Source organism: Passer montanus, unplaced genomic scaffold (assembly GCF_014805655.1).
Source record: "Passer montanus isolate IOZ18808 unplaced genomic scaffold, ASM1480565v1 scaffold2, whole genome shotgun sequence".
Classification (NCBI taxonomy): domain Eukaryota; kingdom Metazoa; phylum Chordata; class Aves; order Passeriformes; family Passeridae; genus Passer; species Passer montanus.
The window spans coordinates 21,771,206-21,791,527 of record NW_024366591.1 but is presented as its reverse complement, the minus strand read 5'-3'; the positions used below and the strand labels follow the sequence as shown (position 1 = coordinate 21,791,527).

The following is a 20,322-nucleotide window of genomic DNA, read 5'->3' as shown; positions in this document are numbered from 1 at the left end:
GATATGAATTACAGGAAACCCACATTTCCTTAGCACTGGTGCTTCTCAATCCATGTCATTTTTTCTGCTCCATGTAAGAACAGACAGAACGAATTCAAACTCAGATGTGGTACACAGCCTTCCTTTTAGTAGTTCCTTTGTTGGATACTAAAAGACTAATCATGGCAGATTTATCTTTGTTTTTTTGTTTTGTTTTCTTTATAGAAGACTATTCACTCTAAAGTGTATGTTTTATTAAAGAAAATTGCCTGCTAGCAACAAGTCCCACACTGATGTGAACCATTGTCAAGCTACCAGTTGTTCCCTGGATCTCCTTTGCTGATGTGCCATTTCATTGCTCTTTGGTGTGCCACTGTGTAAAATAGCAAACCACAAACAAATAACAGAACAAAATGATCCACCTGAAGATACACCACCTCACTTCCCCAAGCCCCAGTGATCCTGGATGGTACCCTGGGAGTACCAGCTTTCGTTTACAAGAAATCTTGTGGAAGTCAACTCTTTTGGGATGCATTGCATGTAGTTTGCACTGAAAACTCCTTTGACAACTGAAATCTTTTAAAATGGAAAACAACAGAAACATGAGACAGTAGCAGCATGGAGCTTCCTCTCTTATCTTTTTTTTTCCCAGGGAGGGAAAGGGAGTGCCTGACTTTGATCTTATTACCTTCCTTCCACCTGATTCTCCGTGCGTGTTCATGCAGTTTCATGTCTGGAGACTTGATTATCCTTTCTGGTGTTCCTGAAATATCTCTCATTTGAGAAAATCTGTAGGTGGAGATAGAAAACCCTGTGAGAATCTGGAGGAACAAAGATTATAGTTTTCCTTATTAACGTGTTTGTGTCCAGGCTGCTCTCTACAAGGGCTTCAAACCTTAAGACTTTGTATATTTGTAAAAAAAGTAGCCAGCTAAAAATAACTTTATTGTTTGTTTAGCAGAGTATTATACTTTGAATTCAAAGTTCCTTTGAACTGGCTATTCTGTATCAGACATAGGCTATCACACAACTGGTACTTTAAAAATGCACAGGAGTGCTTCTGGATTCCTTTTGATGGCAGCAGTTCTGTAACCATGACTGTAAGGTCAGGCTCAGTGTTTGCGGAAGGCGTGCGATGTTTATGCCTATCATGTTGTCCCTAGAATGGAAATAGGCTGCTGCAGGTATTTGGTTTACATGCAGGTGTTTTGTAGGCGTGGACCAAATTAAGAAGGAGTTCTACTGAAGAACTGTATTTTGGATTCCTTGGAATTAGTTCCTCAGCTATGCCCTGTAGGATAATGATGTTATGTTTCTTACATGTTTCACTGGTGCTTGAAACTCTGGGTTTCAGAGTGTATGCTAAGTACAGTGTCAGTGAGAGCACTGCTGTCCTTTACACCTACCATTTTATCTTAAGTTGCAGTGTTTAACTGCTTGAAGTTTTCTTCTCCTGCATTTCTAATCCTATCTTTTATTTCAAAGGTGGAGTAATCTGAAAAGAATGCAAAATAGTCAGCTCTTTGTCTGAGATATACTAGTGATAAAAAGCTGAACTATGTTTAAGAACTGGAGCAGAAAGGATGCTCAGATTGTAGTAGTTCCTTCTCTTGTCATCTGGAAGTAGAAAATAATTTTCTACAGAAAGGACTACTACACTATATGGAGTAAATTAATTAAATCTATCCAATTTGAATGTTTGACTTGAGAAAGGTTTGGGTTGTGGTTTGTTTGTTTGGGGTTTTTTGTGTTGTTTGTTTTGTTTGCTTGTTTTAGTTGTTTTGTTTTGGGGTTTTTTGTGGGTTTTTTGGTCACTGAAATTACAATTTTTTATGTGTTCAAGGTAACCAGCTGGTAGTGCCTATCTTCAGAACTTCTGATGTGGTAGTAAAATAATTAGTCTTACTTTTTCCATCTGTTACACTGTATTTTAAGTTACATTAGTTGTGATTTATAATATGTGTCTTTTGGTCAAGCATTATGAGCAACACAATCAGACAGCCTTTAAGACAGTCTGTCCTTAGTCCCATGTCCTGACCCAACCTTTGTCATGGTTCACTGGTTATCTTTATCAAGGTCTGAGGGAAAGCACTGTGTCCAGATTTTCTGGTCTAGGATGATGCTCCATGTTGCCTTCAGGATCAAAAACAGCAGCAGTGAACTTCAGCTACTCCTGTAACAGGAGGATGCAGGTCTTCCCTGTAGCTATATGAGAGATACCATTGGTAAGATTTATCTGCTGGGAGACAGACCTCTGTGCTGTAGTGCTTGATGCTCCCTTACCAGTCTCCTGTTGTTTGCTGCAGATGGATGGGTTGAATGGACCTTAGAGACCATCCAATTCTAACCCCCCTGCTGTTGGCAGGGACATCATGCACTAGACTGGGTTGCTCAAAGTGCCATCCAGCCTAGCCTGGAATACTCCAGGAATGAGGCATGATACTATTTCTATGGTAGACATAGAAAGCCAGGTGAGAGAAATCCCAACTTGTGAGCCCTGGGCCTTGGTTAAAAAAAAAAAAAGTAAAAAATGTAGCTTAGCTTTAAAATATTTTCCAACATAAATGATTTTGACCAGATGAAATTCGCATTCTGGAAGATGTCTGCTCCTAAGTTAGATATGACTCTTTACATGTTAAGTGGCTTTGCGTGTATGAATTTTAGTTGTCATGTGATGAATGTGTGTATTTGATAGCAGGGAAGGTGAAGAACAGAGAAGGCTAACCGCACGTGTTTCCAAGAAGCAAGATAGTTAAAGGAAAGTGAGACTCAGGAATGAGCAACTGAAGTGTGAATCCAGGTAAATTCCTTGAATGGTTCCTTGAGAGTGTGTCAGAGGCTAGAAACTAGCTAGAATTGTCCAGAAGGATGAAACACATGTTAGTCTCACCTGATGGCTTGCTCAAGTTGTTGTGGCTCCTTGCTGTAAATGTATTGTATTGGCTGGGTTCCAGATCTAGAAATTTTGAGCCCATATTACAGAAATCATGAAGTAAATTAGAAAAACAAAGTTGTCTCTTTATTCTTAATTGTTCTTGCCAGCAACTTTTGAATGATGCCCAAAACCTCATTAAAAAGGCCTTGGCAGTTGTTACAGGTCCTTTTGGAGGACAAAGTTACCATTATTAGAGCCCTACTGTGAGAGGCACTTAGTCGTAAATGCAAGTGAGATTTAGTACTGCCTGAAGAATGTCTAGTGATGGTGACTGCAATGCACCCAAGTGAGATGGTGTTCAATCCATCCAAAAGCTGTTGGTAGTCTGCAGCTCTCATCTGAGGTGGCTGGCCTCAAAATAGGATATTAAAGATGAACAACATTTTGGTCCCTGAAAAGCTTCCTGGGAAGCAGAAGACTTAACTAATAGTACTTTGTGAACACAAAGGTGGCTTTCTAGAAGGACACTTCAAAGGACACTTGCCTTTCATGAACTTGCAGAGACAGGGGAATCAGCTCACTGGACATCATCTCAAGACTGTATAGTCAAGTTCCCAGTTTGTCTGTTAAGTAAAAAAATGCATTTTAACTTCTAATCACAGTATTTTTCTGATGCACTTCTGTGTGTTCTGGGGCCTAAAGACACGTTTAAGCTTTTAACCTCTCTTCATGAGGATTTTTCAGAGATTTGGACTCAAAATTTTTGACCCTAAGCAAATTTTAGCTCTGGTAGCTAGGTGTAGTGCTGAAGCAGGATATGTGCTGGTTTTAGCCACCATCTGGCCAGGAGCAGTACACATGGGTTCCTTGCAGTCCTGTGAGCAAAGCTGGATGGAATTTTTTTAAAATGTTAAAACACTTAGTTCTGGAGATGGCTCAGAACAAGGCCCCTACCCGATGAGTAGGCAAAGAGGCTACTATAGTACAAGCAGATGGATTTCAGCAGAACAAAACAAGATGTAGCTGTACATACTACCAGTAACACATCCTCTCATCTGGCAAAGCTTGTGCTCTTTGCTGAACCAGACTTCAACTCTGTTTGGTTATTTGTTTGGAGCATGTGTCTTTGTTGTGAGGATCAAAGTACTACTGGAGGTACATGTGAGGTAAAGTGTCTGAGATTGTTTCAGAGTTTATACGACAACAACATTTTTAGTGAAGAGAAGAATGTATTTTGCAATTTGACTTGTTAAGCACTCCTTTTAATAAGACTTATGCTGTGTTGGTTTTCCTGTTTGGAATTCAAAGGCTGAGGAGTTAATATTAAATTTCAATCCCAGCTCTCCTGATTAACTTGCCAGAGATTTTAAATTTTTTAATTTTTTTAAGATGCAAACCACAAGGTTTCTTGGTGTAGTGCAGATGATACTGGCTGTTTCCATGTTTTTGTGGCTTTTAATGAACTTGAGCATCTCTTAGCATGGTGCCTGGCAGGCTCTGAAATTCAAGATTGGAGCCTTGAGAAAGTTACTAGTTTAACCTTGACTCTTTTGATGCCAGCCCTTCTAGGAAGAGAAACTGAGCTGAGGTTGCTGAGATTTAGCTTTAAAATTTTGGAACTAGCAGGGAGCTGTTTTGTGTCTCTTCATAATAGCTGGCCTTGACAGTTTAACAGAGCTTATTGACCATCTGCTTTGTCTAGTTTGCCACATGGCAGAGTAACAACTAAGCCAAAATACTGGCGGGACAGTGTAATAATTAAACAACTTTCTTGTGAACACTATCAAGATACTAATTTGATTGATGTTGTACATTTAACTTGAAGAGTTATGTCCTTTCTCTTGCTGCAGTTGCTGGCTATTGAGCTGAAGACCATAGGATAGTTGGTGAGGAAGGAGATGTTTGACTGTGTGTTGGAGTCCCTGTTTGTCTCCTTGCCTTCTGTCTTCTGTTAACCCACTCTCAACAGATGGGATCCGGAGTATATTACAGTCTTGCTCCCCTGCTGCTACTTCTGACTGCTGTTTTTTGCCTCTCACAAGGCTGGCAAAGCAACAGCTGTTTCATAAGTTTTCTGTTTGAAGGGAGAAACATAGCAATGGGGGGTGGGGGGAGAGACTTAAAGACCAGTCATCTTGCTTGCATAAGACTAGAGAGAAATATCATTCTTGTCTCTTTTTAGAGAGCCAGTAACTCCTCTGTGAACAGATTTCCTGTTCTTCAGTGTTTGAGTTCCTGGAAATACAATGCATCTTTCTCCAAGGTGTGAGGAGAAGTTGAGAGCTTTAAGCAAATAGCACTGGTTCTGTCTGCATGTACCTAGCTGGAGGAACCTGACTGTGGGCTGCTTGTTAGTGTGACTAATCTGCTCAAAGGCACAGCCCCCTGGGAAGGCAGATTTTAAATCCAGACTGTGCTGGTGGCAGAGATGTGAAACATGCTCTCTGAAAGGGATGTGGTAAGGCTTTGGCAATACCCAACAACTGTCTGCTTGATCAAGGGACATGCTGTAGGTAGCATCTCTGCATCTAGAAGATGAATCCTGTTGAGCTTGTTATAATGAACAGATGGCGTGTTAATATGTTCTGCTGTGCTATGGCAAGCCATGCTTCTTCAAGGCATTGCTAGCTACACTTTCGTTGCAGAAATTTATGTACAGTCTCTTTCTTCTGATAATTTTCCCTAGCGACGGGTAACTGTTCATGCATATGTGGATGAACATATATATACAAATATACAGGTGTCTATTTCTGGTCTGTTAGCATGGTCCTGAAGGGTTAGTGTATATATGTATGTGTGCACTGTGTATATAGTGTGCTCTTGGATGGTGTAACATGAAACAGTATTGCAATTCAGTGCAACATCAGTCTCAATGAAGCTACTGTTTGGCTCTATTTTTAATATACCTAGGCTGCTGGAAAGGCTTTACACAGTATGGAAAGAACTTCAGGAGAAAACTGAAAGACTGCTGTACTCATGTGGGCTCTGTCTGAAAAGCTGTGTCTAGTTGGCTGCAGACAAAGCCTCTGATAACACACCCGTGTCTTGGCCTCTGGAAACTCAGTGCTACCACAAACATTGCTCTGATTGTGTTCAGGACTTCCAGGAGTTGCAAGACTACACCTAGGTAGTCTTGGTGTGTGCATTGCCCTACAGAACAAGGAAACTATTTAAGAAATGAGATCTTGAGTTCTCTCCTTTCTGGGAATCTTTGGTATTCCTGATAATTGAAAGTGGCGCCTTCCGGCATTTAAGGTATACTTGAGAAAATGACATTCCTCTTAAAATTTTTTTTTCTCCTTACATATTCTTTTTTTTTTTTTCCCCTATGTGTTAATTAAGGTTAAAATCTTTTTCTTCTCCTTACATATTCTTTTTTTCTTTTTTCCCCTATGTGTTAATTAAGGTACTTAGCACTAATCTTTCACTCTTTTGTTAACTTGATAATGTGAGGGTTATAGTCCCTCTACTAGGGCTCCAGCCCTGGAAATGAAGGGCTAGGCTTGATACAGATTTAAAAAAATAATATTATTCTGGAGCTGTAGTTCAGTCATAGGAAAGAGTTTAAGCAGTTGTTTTCTTTAGCACGTACATGGGACTGGTACTGCTAAGAAGAAAGGGTGGGGGGAAGAAGTGCTCACCCTTCATCAGCCTGTTGGAGTGCTCTCTCCCCAGTTCAATTGCAATTCATTGCAATTCCAATTGCAATGTCTCTGTTTTTGCTATTGCCAGTCTGCAAAGTCATCTATTTTAAGAGGCCTCATCAGCTCTGGACTTTCTTTGTTTTCCTGCATCATCTTTCTTCTTCAGTGATTTGTGAGGACTAGCAGCTGTTGCATGAGCATCTGGAATTTTTATGGTTGTGCTGGAAAATATTGCTTGTTTGTGTATTAGAGGAGCAGAGGGACACTTCAGTGCCTTGGCCCCATTCTGTTTTGGGCTTTCTAACACTGTCATGAACATGTATCTCAGTGCAGTTTTTCATTATCCAATATGAAAAGGTCTGTCACGTTTGCTGCTGGCGAGAGAGTATGTTGTGGAAGATGATAGGCTCTATAGCATTTAAAAAGTAAAGCTGTAAGTAAATTAGAAGCTTCAGGAATTATTTCGGTTTTCTACTTTTATACAAAGCCAAAACAACAAATATCTTGCCTTACATTATACTTTTCTTCTTCTCTATGCCTTAAATTACTTCTCAGGCTATGGGTACGGAACTACAAAGCTTTTTATTTCTTAAAAAAAAAATTAAAATATATGCATATCATCATAACTTACTTCTTTTGGAATGCCATATGGAAGAAAAACACACTTTCAGCCTGGCCTGTGACAATTTCCAAAAATGCATATGATTAGAGTTTGCTGACAATTGCTGACTTTGCATGTTGGTGTCTCTGAAAAATTGGTGCAAATATTTTCACATATATTTGACATCTTCTTAAGAAAGATAAATCTTGAAGTAAAGTAGGAGATGAGAACAAATTTTAGGCTGACCACAGCAAAGTGAGAGTTCAGTTGAAAAAGTGTACTGTTTAGGGATCAAGGGAGCTGAAATGGGAGTTGCTGCTGCTATGGGCTTTCTTGGAAGGCAGTTAGGCTGATATCTGTTCTTAAAACAGTTGGTGCAGATCATCTGCAGGCTCTGCCAAGGGACACTTGCTCAGTCTGCATTTTCAAGATGGCAACACAATTTATAAGGTTTGCTGGCTGTTCTTTGAGTGCAATTCTTTGGCTGTGAGAAAAGGTTAGCTTCTCTTGGGGTAAGTGAATGTGCCCATAGGGGCCTTTATAGTGGGTACAAGAATGTGGGAGGAGCTGGGGGTTAGAAGGGTTTGCTTTTGTTTTACTTGGGCTTTGGACTTCTTCGCAATGAATTCTTCTCTTGCATTTGCGCTCTGGTGGCAAGGATGTGCTCTTGATGTGGAAATAGAGTGTCTCCTTACAACCCATTTTTGGAGACTCTCAGGAAAGTGTGAATGTGTATACTTGAAACCAAATGAATGGCAAGGCATTTTGACAGACTCCTGCGAATTTTTAAATGGAGATATCCTAAAATGGTAACTGAAACTTAAGTTCCTTTCAACCATGCTAGATTTGGGTATAATAAAAGGGTTTTGGAAAGAAAGTGAGTGGTTCAAAGCTTGCTGGCAATTAGATATTGACTAAAACAAGATAAAAATGACACAGAAACACAGAACCCATGAGCACAGATGTCAGGTTGTGAAATGTGTGAAGGAAGGGTTGTTCTGCATGATGGAAATCCCAGTTAACAAACCAGCTGGGAAGATAACACTTCAGTGCAAGAAAGAAATCTGAATGATTTCATTGAAAATCCCTATTTTGAAAGGAATTAATACAACATTGCAATGACATAGAATATAGTCTGAACTTAAATGTTCAGCTTCACCTTCCAGCACTTACTTGTTTTCTCTCTCTTCCAGTGATACAAAATTTTCAGTTGAGACATTTATTAAATTGTGAAGTGGTAATGAAATGGAGCTTTCTTTGTATGTTTCTTACTGGCTTGGCCTATTTTGTCTGCAGAGAAACGTTGGGCAAAGCTGGCTTTTCTAATTTAATAGTAGCATCTGCATTGGCATCATGATGACTCTGCCGTGGAGATTAGGCAAGAATTTCCCAGCCAGGAGAGGAAAGCACAAAGAGATGTTCTGCATGTTAAAGAGAAGTGACCGTGTTTCTGTTGTGCTGGGCAGTTGCATCAGTGTCACAGTCAAAACCATCTGATTTTTAAGGGCTGTCACAATTTTTGCTGAAGTTGTCAAATACAAGGTAAAAGGTGAGTAAATAAGTTGTATTTGATTATCAACTTCCATTTCCTAAATAAAGTGATGGAAGTATTTAAATGAATGATGGGGGCTATGAACCAAGTAACTCTTGCCAAACTGTTTTTTTTGCCAGCTAGGGATCCCTATAAGCTGTTCCATTCCAAGTCAGAGCCAGTTTTGGTTACTTAGTGTTGGATGCTTTACGGCAGGGGCTCTGAGCAAGTGCTTCCTAAACAGCTGCTCATACAAGGACTACTGTGTATGGACAGACCAGAGTCAGCACTGCAAGTGTGTGACCCCTGACTAGTGTTTCAGTCACCCATTCAAGCAACAGATAAATACCAAACTAAAAATAGCAGTCCAGGGCCCAGGGTAGGTATTTTCAGTCACAGACATAATAGGTTCTTTTGAAACTTGTTAAAACACAGGATACCAAGAAACTGATTTGATTAAACAAACCCAAAGTACTGTGTGCATGCATTTGTTTTACCTTTACAAAATTCCATTTAGCAGTTAATTAGAGGAAAAATTACTCCTGTTGATTCTTTGGAAATTACTTCCTTAGCTTCCATATAATAATGAATAAATAAATAAAAAAAAACTGTTGGGCAAAATATCTTGAACAGAAATGGGGAAAAGAAAAGTAAAAGGATCTGTTATTTAAAGTAAAAGGATCTGTTATTTATCTTTCTTGGCCAAGGCACCTGCACAAGCCTCCAATGCTGTTCATGGAGTTGCAGGCTCCATCCAACACTGTATGAGTTATCTCCCTGCTGCTGATGGGAGAATGCAGCCAGTGAAATGTGGCAGCCAGCCCAGGCATCTAAATAAAGAGGCATGGTCTTCTGAAAGGGCACAGAAAGCCTTCCTTCCAGCAAGAAAACTTGATGGGTGTGCTGGTGACTAACAGTAGGCAGTGTGTCAGCTAGGCAAGCATGGCCTCAGCTGAGTTGGCAGAGTTCAAAGTGCAATAAAACTTAGTTTTTCTCCTAACACATTATTCTTTCAATAGCAGCTTTGTGGCCTTGCTAGCAAGCAGGTTTGAGAACTGTGGAAAGAGAGGAGCCAAGATTTCTTCTTCTGCAGAGGCACTCTAGAGTATTTGACTGAGGCCACCATGTCACCATTTTCGTATGGTCTATATAAACACAAAGGCAACTCTGACAGTAGTGGTCACATTGGTGCAGAAATGTAAAGTGAATTTTAATGTCCAGTTTGCCCATACTGATTAAAGAGAGGCCTTGATCTCTGTTTCAAAATCCCACTGCCACCAGTTCTGGGTGTAGGTAGGCCTGAATCTACACTGAAGCAGCTTGCAGAAATTATGATGCTTAATCTGTTGCGAGCTGCTAATATTATAAAGCTCTACCTACCAATGTTTTTTCAACAATTTCTCTATTGTTGTTTGGGAAGTGGTAGCATGTTTTATTTGAAGCTTTGTGTTGGCATAACTGTGTGGCACTGAGGCAGTTTAGGTGTGATGGATGGCATCTGTCTGTGATGCAGTGGAACACAATGGCAGGGGAGTGATCCAGATTTTCCATTGTTCTAATCTGGAAAACCCAAAGTTGTATAGCTTCTATATATTGACTTGTTCTCAGAAACTGGCCCTGCTTCCCCTTCCCTGAGTAACTTCAGTAAGGGTTTTGGCAGTGCTTGTATTTGTCTCATTGTGCTTTAGCTTAACTTCCCCTTTCCCCTCCTTCAGCTGACTTTTCTACACAATTGGCTGTGTTATTTTTCCCCTCACTCCTTATGCAGGTTAAAATGTTGTGTTAACCATGTTATGATTTAGGACCTAACAGCTGACTTAAATTTAGTGCCTTTAAGTATAAGGTGTTTGGGGGAAATCATGGTGTGTTGCCATAGTTTTTCTGCCCTCTAACCTTCTAATTGAAGGAAAGGCAAAACTGCAGTGGCATCTGCAAAGACAGCAGCTGACTCTGTGTTGAATGTCAGTGCAGGAAGGCTTGTGTTCTGGGGGAGGGTGAAGATATTCAGGGAGGCTGGGTGGGGAGGCTCGTGCTCTGGATGTGGATGTCCTTTCCCTGTCCTCTTTCACAAAGACTTGCCTGTAAAGGGAGCTTTCACAGGAATTTCATTGAGGGATTGATGTTCTTATCTCTGCCTAAAACCCTGATCCCTCCTTGCTGATAGAGGTACCCCACCTGGAATAAGGGCACAAAAGACTTGTGTCCTTTTGAATCACCTGAGTGCCAGGATTGTGCATTTTTTCACAAAATGTGAAAAATGGATACAAAATGTTTCCATTTTTGTGTGATTGCATGTGATTTTACAGTAAAAACTTCGGGGTGTATTTGCTGCTTTAGAGGGGCTGGTTCTTTGAATGGAACTTGTAAGTGGAATAGCATCTGTCTGTTTCCTCTGCCCTGCTGTCACTTGAGAGCCAAGAGGAGAGGCTGATCTATCATAGTGCCAGCTTGAGACAAACAATGGTTTACAGTGACTGAGGCAAGAGAAAGAGCCTGCTTGGGTAATGAGATGGAAGAACTTGGCTTGAGTGGATGATCCTCCCCTGATTATTAAAAATATTAGTTGTTAATTGCTTTAATGAGGTTCACAACTAGAATATGTTTTGTGTGTGCTGTATATCCATTGCCATGTTAATTTATTTTTCACTTCCACTTGAAGTCTGAAGTTGCAGCTGTACCTAACTGCTGGCATGTACATGGGCATTGATGCCTTTATACTTAAGGGATTCCCAGAAATTTTCAAATGTTTTGCACCATGCTTTTTATTTGTATTTATTTCTAAGTAAGGAAGTTTGAGCTGTTCTTGACTATTGTTAAGTAACATTAACATACAGGATTAGTGTTCCAGTTTGCTTAGGATGATATGTTATATAGGGTTTGTCCTGCTTGAGATCATCCTGATCTGAATTCCTTTGTCCTTCCCACCACCCAAGCTCAAACTCAGACCCTCATCACTTACTCTTTCTAGGCAACTTGCAAAAGTACTGATTGACAAGTCATATCAGGTGACATCTCACAGAGGGAGCATCCCCTTGTTGTTTGACTCTAAATCTCTAAATTTGTCATTATGTAGACTGATTACATCAAAACTGTGCCCCTCTTTTTTATCTATGGAACATACTGCTCAAACTGGTCTCCTAACTGTGTGACAGGAAAAAATGATGGTGATGGTTATGGAGGAGGCCAAGAATTCCTAACAGTGCTCTTTCAGGGAAGACTGACTGGGCTGTGGGATAGGCATGCTCTTTCAATTGTCCAAAGAGTATGGTGATATCCTTTTAACATATAATCCTGTGCTTTTTCTTATAGTGTGTCTCTGGCTGGGAGCAGCACACACCTAACTTTCATACTGGCCCGATTCTGGGATGCTGTTAGGTTATGCTTTAGATCTTGGCGCTGAGAGTGCTCCTTGTTCCCTGGGCTCAGACATGAATTCCCAACAGATTTCCTGGTTAAGATTTCCTTTTAATATTATGTGTACTTCCTAATATAAGCTTGGGGCTCTTTCCCACTTATCTACTAGCCAACATAGGGTAAATTGGCAGATGCAGACAAGGCTTTTTACAAGCAGTTGCTTTCTTCTCTGAGCCAGGTGATTGTGGGTAAGCTTTGGTCTGGAAATCTAATTGCTGTGTTAGTAAACTATGGCACTTGAATATAAATGCTCTGCCAACAGGGTTTGTTCTCTTGGTCTGAAAGCTGCCCTAATGCAGCTATGTTTTCTGGACCATGCAGTGTGTGCACACTGGCTGAGCAAGCTGTGGTCCAGCAGTGCCTGCCTGTGTAAACACCATTACTGTGTTTAAGTGTCTGTCCATCTTCTCACCTTTTCTGCAGCTTTGTTTCATCCTCTATATTGCTAGACTTTGCAAATTCCTAGGTAAGCTCCCCTTCTGCTTCACAGCAAGGTCTGTAGTCCTCCATGCAGAGCTCTGTAAGCATTGTTCTTGGCATTACTCTTGATTTAACAACTGGCAAATGCACTTGAAATGTTCAGCTTGTCCAAATTGAAATAATCTGAGCTGAGGAGGTTCACAGTATGTGCCTGCCTCAGCTGGAATATCTCAAAGCTTTTTAGGTAAGATTTCAGTTATTTCTGAGGTTGAGATTAAAATTACAGGAAGAAAAAAATGTGGTTTTCCACATTGCTTGAGGACTTTCAACAGCCAAGTTGAAACTTTGGTATGTGTGATCTTGGAAATTTTGGAGGGACCAAATTTGCTGTGTGTCGGAGATGCCTGTGGCCAGTTTATGAAAGTGTTCTCAGTTTAATCAAGCAACTCCCCTCCTCTTTCACTTGTGCTTGTCATGTGCCTGAACTTGTTGAAGTTTGGCAATAAGCTCAAAGATTGGCATATGTGAACAAGCTTGCTCTGTGGGTAACTAGAAGGGGCTGGGCTCTTGGCAGGGAGCCCTTATCACGGTGCATGGGAGCTGAGTTGCTCCTTTTTCTGCTTCCAGCAGTCCTTTCTCTGGCCCTCGGTTGCATAGAAGGGTTACAAAGGATGGATGTAGAAGCAAAACCCGAAAAGATAGGAATGCAGGTGGTAGGATTTTGCAGGAAATAAGATGTTAAGGTAAAAGCTGAGCACTACATTTTTAAGAACAGGAGCAGAGGGCAGTGTGTGCTGTAACAAAATTAGACTTGTTCTCCAAAGCAAGAACTGTGTGTAGGGCTCAGAAGACCTTTCTGTGCTTTGCCAGCAGCTTCAGGGGCCCTGGTGTTTGCAAACTGTTACCTCCCTCTAGTGGTGTGTGCACAAGGCTATGGATTGCTAGCTCCTGGGTCAGGGTATGTCAGATCTGGACCATACCGGTAAAACACCGTGGCCTTGGCTTTTATCCAGCCCTTCCTACCATGTTATGTAGGTGCATTTGGTGCACCAGTGAGATACTGGGCAGATTACATAAGCCATTCTGTTGACAGGGGTGCACTTTGTGTCCCTCCTTTGTCATGTATTTAACTGGATCCAAGTGATGTCAGACTTGAGGACAGGCTCAGCACAGAGAAGGCTTCTGTTAAAGAGCCACACTGCCACAGATAAATTATGATTTTTCATAAACAGTAGGATTATTGACTCAAAATGAATGAAGAAATCTGGTACACTTTGCCATGAATGTCTCTGCACTTTTATTGAATAAACAAGAGTGGTAGAGGAAGGTAGACTTGCTGTTGGTAGGAGAGGCTGCTGCTCTGGTTGGAACAGAGTGGGTACAACACGGGTTTTTCTACCTCTTAGTTGGAGCCAAGACTGAAGGGCATGTGCTCAGGAGTGTGAGGCCTCTGTCTCTGTATTGCCTTTGAGATTTCACGTTCAGTGAAAATCGACAGATTGCTAATGAGATAAGTGCCTGATGGGGGAGAAAATAATATGTAACTGCATGCTAAAGACTGTATCATACTGGGAGCAGCATCCTAAATGTGTTCACTGATTATCAGCAGTACAAACTAATATTCACTGTTGCATGAACTGCTTCACCTGGACCAAAAAAAAAAAAGAGCTGATTTTTTTTTCTTCATGTTCTACATTAAATCATCTTGTCTGCTATGGCATTACTGCTCTTAGGATTGGGGAAAACATGCTGTTATTTAGTAATTGGGTTTTACCACTGAGGATTCTTGTTCTTACTGCAAATTTCATGAAACCTGGCACTTTTGAGTACCTTCTTGCTGTCTTCAGCATCCTTTTCTAATCTTCTTTTCCTCATACCAATCAATAGATGGAACAGTCTTTTTGCCTTGCAAATAGCTTTATTTTAGCTGTGTATTTTGACTTTGCACTTAAGTAGGATTGGCTTTAAACAATAAAGCCAATTAATTCTTTCTTTAATTCTGGATTAATAATTTTTGATCACTTAAACTATTTTTTTTATTGTTTTCACTTTTATCCACTTTTCCCCTCATGCATAAGTCCCCCAAAACAACGGAATGCTTTGAAATAAGAAGCACATAAGTTTTTCTTTTGAGTTTTCTAAGAATTACTATTTGGTCATATTAATTTACCTGGACTAAGTGCAATCCATTCATAATCCCAGCAGGTTGCATATGCAACCAATGGTTTCTAGTCCTGGTAATTTATGGGTTTTTAAATTTATCATCCTGAGACTTGAACCTCTGTCTTGCAGTGCCATCCATGCCTGCAGATGAACTGGTTTAGAACTGCCTTTATTAGATTCCCAGTAGATGCCTGTTCTAAAATAAATAAATATTTTAATATATTAAATGGATATTTCCAGAAAAACTGGTCCTATTTTCTACTTTGATTTTGATCACTTACTGGCGATCTTCCAGGACTCTGAGAGAAATCCCTGATTCATACAATCTGAAACTTTCATTGTAACGTCTGAATTGTAAGGTCATCTTTCCTTCCTTTTCCTTCATTTTTCTCTTGTTATCCTTTCCTGCTGTTTCCAAACTCACAATACAAATGATGACTTTAATTTTTCTTGCTGTGTTTAACTTCTCCTTTCTTTCTCAGATCTAAAATCTAAAGTAAAAATCAAACAAGCCTATTTAATTGTTTCCCAGCACTGCAAACATGATGATGCACGGTGAATAACAGTGGGGGTATGGGATAATAGATGAATTTGTCAGGTGGATTTATAGTGGGAAGTTATCCATAGGGCAACCATTGCCCTTTAAATTTTAAAGCCTCCAATAAATGTTTAATTAGTAGATACTTGGAATGATGTCAGACCTGCTTTTGCTGTACTGGAGGTGCTGTCCTCAGGGTCAGCGGACTGGAGTGTGCAAGTGTTCTTCAAGATGCCCCTGCAAAATCCAGCCCTTTGGCTTAAGCTGCTGTGGGAGCTGGTTTTGAAGACCTTTCTCTGGTCTCACTAATGGATGTTCACCTGTTTCTGTTCCATTCACCACTGCCAGCTGGGGAGGTTACAATGTCTTAAACTGCTACAGCTGTTTACTACTTAATGCATGTCTGTGCCCAAGGTCTTTTGCCAGTAGCCTGCAAGGAATTCATACAATCTAAAGAGTAATGGATCTGTCTTTCAATGCAAGGCTGAATTTACGTTTCATTAAATATCATGGAAGCTGTCTTTGATATTTTCTGACTTTTGAATGATTAAGCAGAAATCAGCTCATGTTCTGCCTACATTGTTGATGCAGACTGCAAAGGGTGCTTAAAAGGAGAGTGTCCATCCTCCTCTTCCCCAAGAGAGGATGTTTGATAGATGTTTGCACCCAGAACCCCCACACCCCTATTTTAGCTTCTCTGGAGGATGCTCCTTGTCAGCATGATGCTAGTGGTTTTTGCCCCCCCATCTGCTATATGCATCACTTTGTCTCCCTCTTACTGGAGCAGACTTGGTGGCAGTGTTTGTTTTTTTGCACAGCCTCATGACAGTAGCAAGACCCTTAAAATAGCATCCTTTGGCTATGCACAGACCCTTTCAGGCTTGGCCCAGCCCAGTCTGTATCTGAATTGTAATTGGAGCAACCAGACTAATCTCACCAATAAAATCTGTCAAACAGAAGGCATGACTTTGTCTTTCCTGCCTCTGTCATTACAGCTGTTATGGGGTGGTCAGGCTCCTGACTTAAGGGCATGTTTTTCATGCCTTACATGAAACTCCTCAGATCATGCAGGCGCAGTAGTTCAGATGGAGAAAAGGTGTTTGATTGTTCATTCAGCCAAAAATAAGAGCAAGAGTTACCTTTTTGGGCTTCCCCCTCCATTTGTGTAATGTATCAGAGTTCAAATCTGCTGTGAAATAAAGAAGATACACATGATATTTTACAGAAAATGTAACTTAATTGAATGCCATTGTGTCAGATACAATTATAGTTCCTTGTTTCAGAAACGTTTTTAATTGATTTTGTTTTATCACTTTTTGAGCTGTTCCTCTTATACTGAAATTTCAGTGAACTGTTGGTGCAGTTGCCCTCTGAATTGATGGGCACTATGAAACTTGAAAATGTAGGAGGAAGTTGATTTCAAGAAGAGGAAAGAAGCAAGGATTTCTTCCATTTGACTGGCACCATTCAGAGTAAAACTAACCTTTCAGGAGCACTCAACTTCGATGAAGTGTGATCACAAAAAAGCATCATATACCTTCTAGGCAATTGCCCCTCACTGCTACTTTTCAACATTGTTTCAGTTTGCTAGAATGCCGCTCCAAGGGACAAGAGTTCAAAATGTGTATTTGACAAAATACTCAATGTGCTGAACAGTGCTTCTGCATGCAGACATATGCACTATTGCTGTTTACACAGTTCAGTGGATGTGTATTTTGATAAGTTTACAATATTAGCAGTTACTCCAGGCACCCTGTCTTAACAGTATTTAGGCTGAGCTGCTTAGATAAAATGTTCAGGAGATTTACTACCTATGTGGGGAATTTCTGGTTCTTGGTGTGATATGTGAATTAGTATAGAGCTGGGATTATAAACTACTAAGTAACTGTACCACTGTTATGGATTATTCTTTATCCTTTCCAATTCTGATGGCTTTTACTGAATATATAGCCTGTGGAAGACTTCTCTTCCTCTTGTTTAAATTGCTAGTGAATCTGTTGCATTGGGTTAGAAACTCCCATATTGCCAGATTGTGTTACAGTAATTGGTATCTTTACTTCATCTCAGCCAATGTCCACGCTTCCTTTCTGACCAGGCTGACTGGGCAAAGGGTGTGCCTTGTGTATTTTTGTTCACTGGGTCTAACTGCCTGCATGACTGCCCTACAGTGTCCCTGCACACTTTCCTTTGGAGATGGGGAATGGGGAACTTAAATCATCCAACTTCTGTCCTTCCTCCTCACATTTTAGCTGGAGTTTAATACAGCTAGTTGTTTGCCACTTTGGTGCTTAACTTCGCTTAGATTAACTTGAACTAACTTACCTTCTAATGGTTAGAAAGTAACCTTCTAACCATTGCTAATGTTTAGCTTGTCTTTTACACAGTAGAAGAATAATTTAGGTATTACCTGAGGCAGTTGCTATTGGAGCTGTTAAATAATTTCACAATTATTGAAACTTCTACAACTTGCTAGAACCACCACATTTTTGTAAAAATGCTTCTTTAAAGGATCTTGAGAAGTGTTGGTGGGGTACAAGAATGCAGCAGCTGCTGCTGTGATCTTTTTGCTTCATCCTGACTTTTAAATGCACCCTCCACTTTGGAGACTTTCAGGTCTCTGTTTTCATTAGGTTGGTGCCAAAGCGATGCCACATCAGCAAGTCGATCAATGGCAGTGTACTTGTGGGACAGGAGAGTCTTGCAGTGCCCATGTTTTGGCTTAGTTGGAGGAGGGACAACAGAGGGGCTGTGTGCCATGGCACTGAGGCTGCTGTCAAGGCTGGACTTGGTGTGGGAGAGTGGCTGAGACCAGAGTTTTGTATGTGCAGCAGGGAGCTGCATAACGATTTTGATGAGAAAATGTATAGAATAGCCAGCAGAATGTTTTTTGCATATCTGAAAATGCAATACATGGTGATATCTGTGGATGATGAGTTCTCAATTTTGATGGGAAAATGTATAAAATAGCCAGCAGAATGTTTTTTTTGCATATCTGAAAATGCAATACATGGTGATATCTGTGGATGATGAGTTCTCATTGAGATTGTAGAGCTTAGAGGTCCTTCAAAATGGACGGACTGCTGCTCTGACTCAGAGAACAAGGCATCTGATGTGTTGGTGATGCAAAGAGAAAAGTGTGTGGGTGGAGGAGTGTAAGATTGACAAGGGGGTTAAGAAAAATTCTGTAAAATAATCTATATCTTAGACTTTGTGCTTCACTGCAGGTACTGAAAATCTGAGTTCTTGTGGAGCACGTATGGCATCCTTTATGCAAGGGAGATCTTCCTCAGTGTTACCAAGAAAAGCAGTCCAATCAAAAATGCTTTCAAAACAATTTTGTGGCTTGCTGCAGTTGTTATTTACTTCCTTTTCCATCTCCTTTTTTTTTTCTTCATCCTTTTGCCCAGTACTGTGAGAGTAGCATGACTTGTTCTGCTGGCCATGAGTTAGTAGCACGTCCTGGCTGGGAGCAAAGGATTTCTTAAGAACTGTCACCTTCTGTGAGGCTGGGGCTTGGCCTGATGCTGGCCTGGGAGCAAGGAATCAAGCCACCATCCCCTATTGATTTCCTTGTCTGGCCCCAGGAAGAGGGGTTTGTGTGCTATCACTAGGCTGCTTTTGGGGTTAGTTAAAAGATAGCTCTATGGACTAAGTGGGTGTTCTTGCATTTCAGGAAGAAGAAATGCCAGAGGTAGAAATTGACATTGATGACCTTCTTGATGCAGCCAATGAAGAGGAGAGAGCTCTCAAATTACAGGTAATATTATTTTGTAATTCTAAATCGGAAGGTGGCTGAAGTAATGCATCTGGAGCAATACCTTGTGTTTAATTGAATCCACGTAAACGTAGAATTACAATGGAGAGATTCCTCAATCCAGTCTAACATAGTCTACCAGACTGTTCAAAGTTAACCAAAATCCTTTTAGATAAAAAATTTTTGCAAGGTAGGTGATAAGCCTAGTAAATAAAAAGGGAAATATGCTAAGCCAAATTAGCCTCATTCAAATTTGTACAATTATATAAAATAGAGAAAACATAGGAAAATGAAAAATAACACATGGAAAAAGCTGTATGATTGAGAGTCAGTTATGATGACCAGATAGTTTCTGTGATTCACTTCAGCAGTAGAAATGTGTATACAGACCAGAAATCTTCCCTTGTGCTTAGCCTACTGGCAATTATTTCTGTCTGTGCTAGAAAGAAATTGGAACCCATCAAAAAGTTCAAAGAAAGGGTAAGATGGTCAGGAACAGGAATTAGGAGGGAATTTCAAAAGCTATCTGCTGAAATTAAACAGTTTAAACCCGCTCTCTAAACTTTTGAATCTTGTGTGAGGTAGGAGGTAATGAATGGAAGAAAGAGGGGGAAAAGAAAAGAAATATCATAAATATAAATGCCTTAATAGAAATCTCTCTCTAAATCAATATATAAAACCAATAGGAAATGTCTCCATTTGTAATCTTTTCAGATGCACTAAGAAAAGGAAAATTGTTCTAGAGTCGTGGCTTGCCCTCAGCTTGCTCCTGGGAGGTGACTGATGTGGTGCTCTGATGCAGCACATCTCATTTTAGTGCCTATTAGCACCCTTTTCTCAGTGCCCGCTGGCCAGCCACAGAGACGTGGGGCATGGCCCCAGGCTGATTGCTCAGCGTTCATACATAGCTTTGCTGCTTCTGCCTAAACGAGCTGCAGCAGCCCCCTGCTAGGAATGCCCTGCTGGGAATAACTAACGTCTCTATTTCTGCATTGCAAAGACTCTCATGTCCTCACAGAAAGCTGCCTTTCACATGTCTGTTCCTGGGAGAAATCTTCTTGGATTCTCCTCCTCTTCTCAGTTTTCCTTGGAGACAGGGAGACTTGTAACTTCCTACCTGGAGAAAGAAGCCATTATTTCTCTCCTGGTACAAATCGTTCTGATCCACATAGGGAGCAAAGGTGACTTGTATAACTTTGGGTTTTCAGTAACATCTTCATTCAGTGATTCCTATTCTTGCTTCTTTTCTTTCTCTCCTCCCTTGCCAGGTTTCATACCATGCCTTGTTTATGTTCACTATTACTCTGTATGGATACTGACCTTTTCGTATTTTGCTTCTAGGAAACTCTTGTAGATTGCTACAAACCAACAGAGGTAAAAGACTTTTTAAAAATGCTATTAAC

At 40.5% G+C, this 20,322-nt stretch overlaps 1 protein-coding gene across 1 annotated transcript in view; it reads left to right on the top strand.

Moving 5' to 3' along the window:
• PPP1R14C (protein phosphatase 1 regulatory inhibitor subunit 14C) overlaps window positions 1–20,322 on the top strand; it is a 54,731-nt gene that overhangs the window by 20,600 nt on the left and 13,809 nt on the right. The window contains exons 2-3 of the mRNA XM_039707551.1: window positions 18,839–18,922; window positions 20,261–20,293. Of these exons, the coding sequence (XP_039563485.1) occupies window positions 18,839–18,922; window positions 20,261–20,293 (117 nt within the window). The remainder of the gene's footprint in view (window positions 1–18,838; window positions 18,923–20,260; window positions 20,294–20,322) is intronic.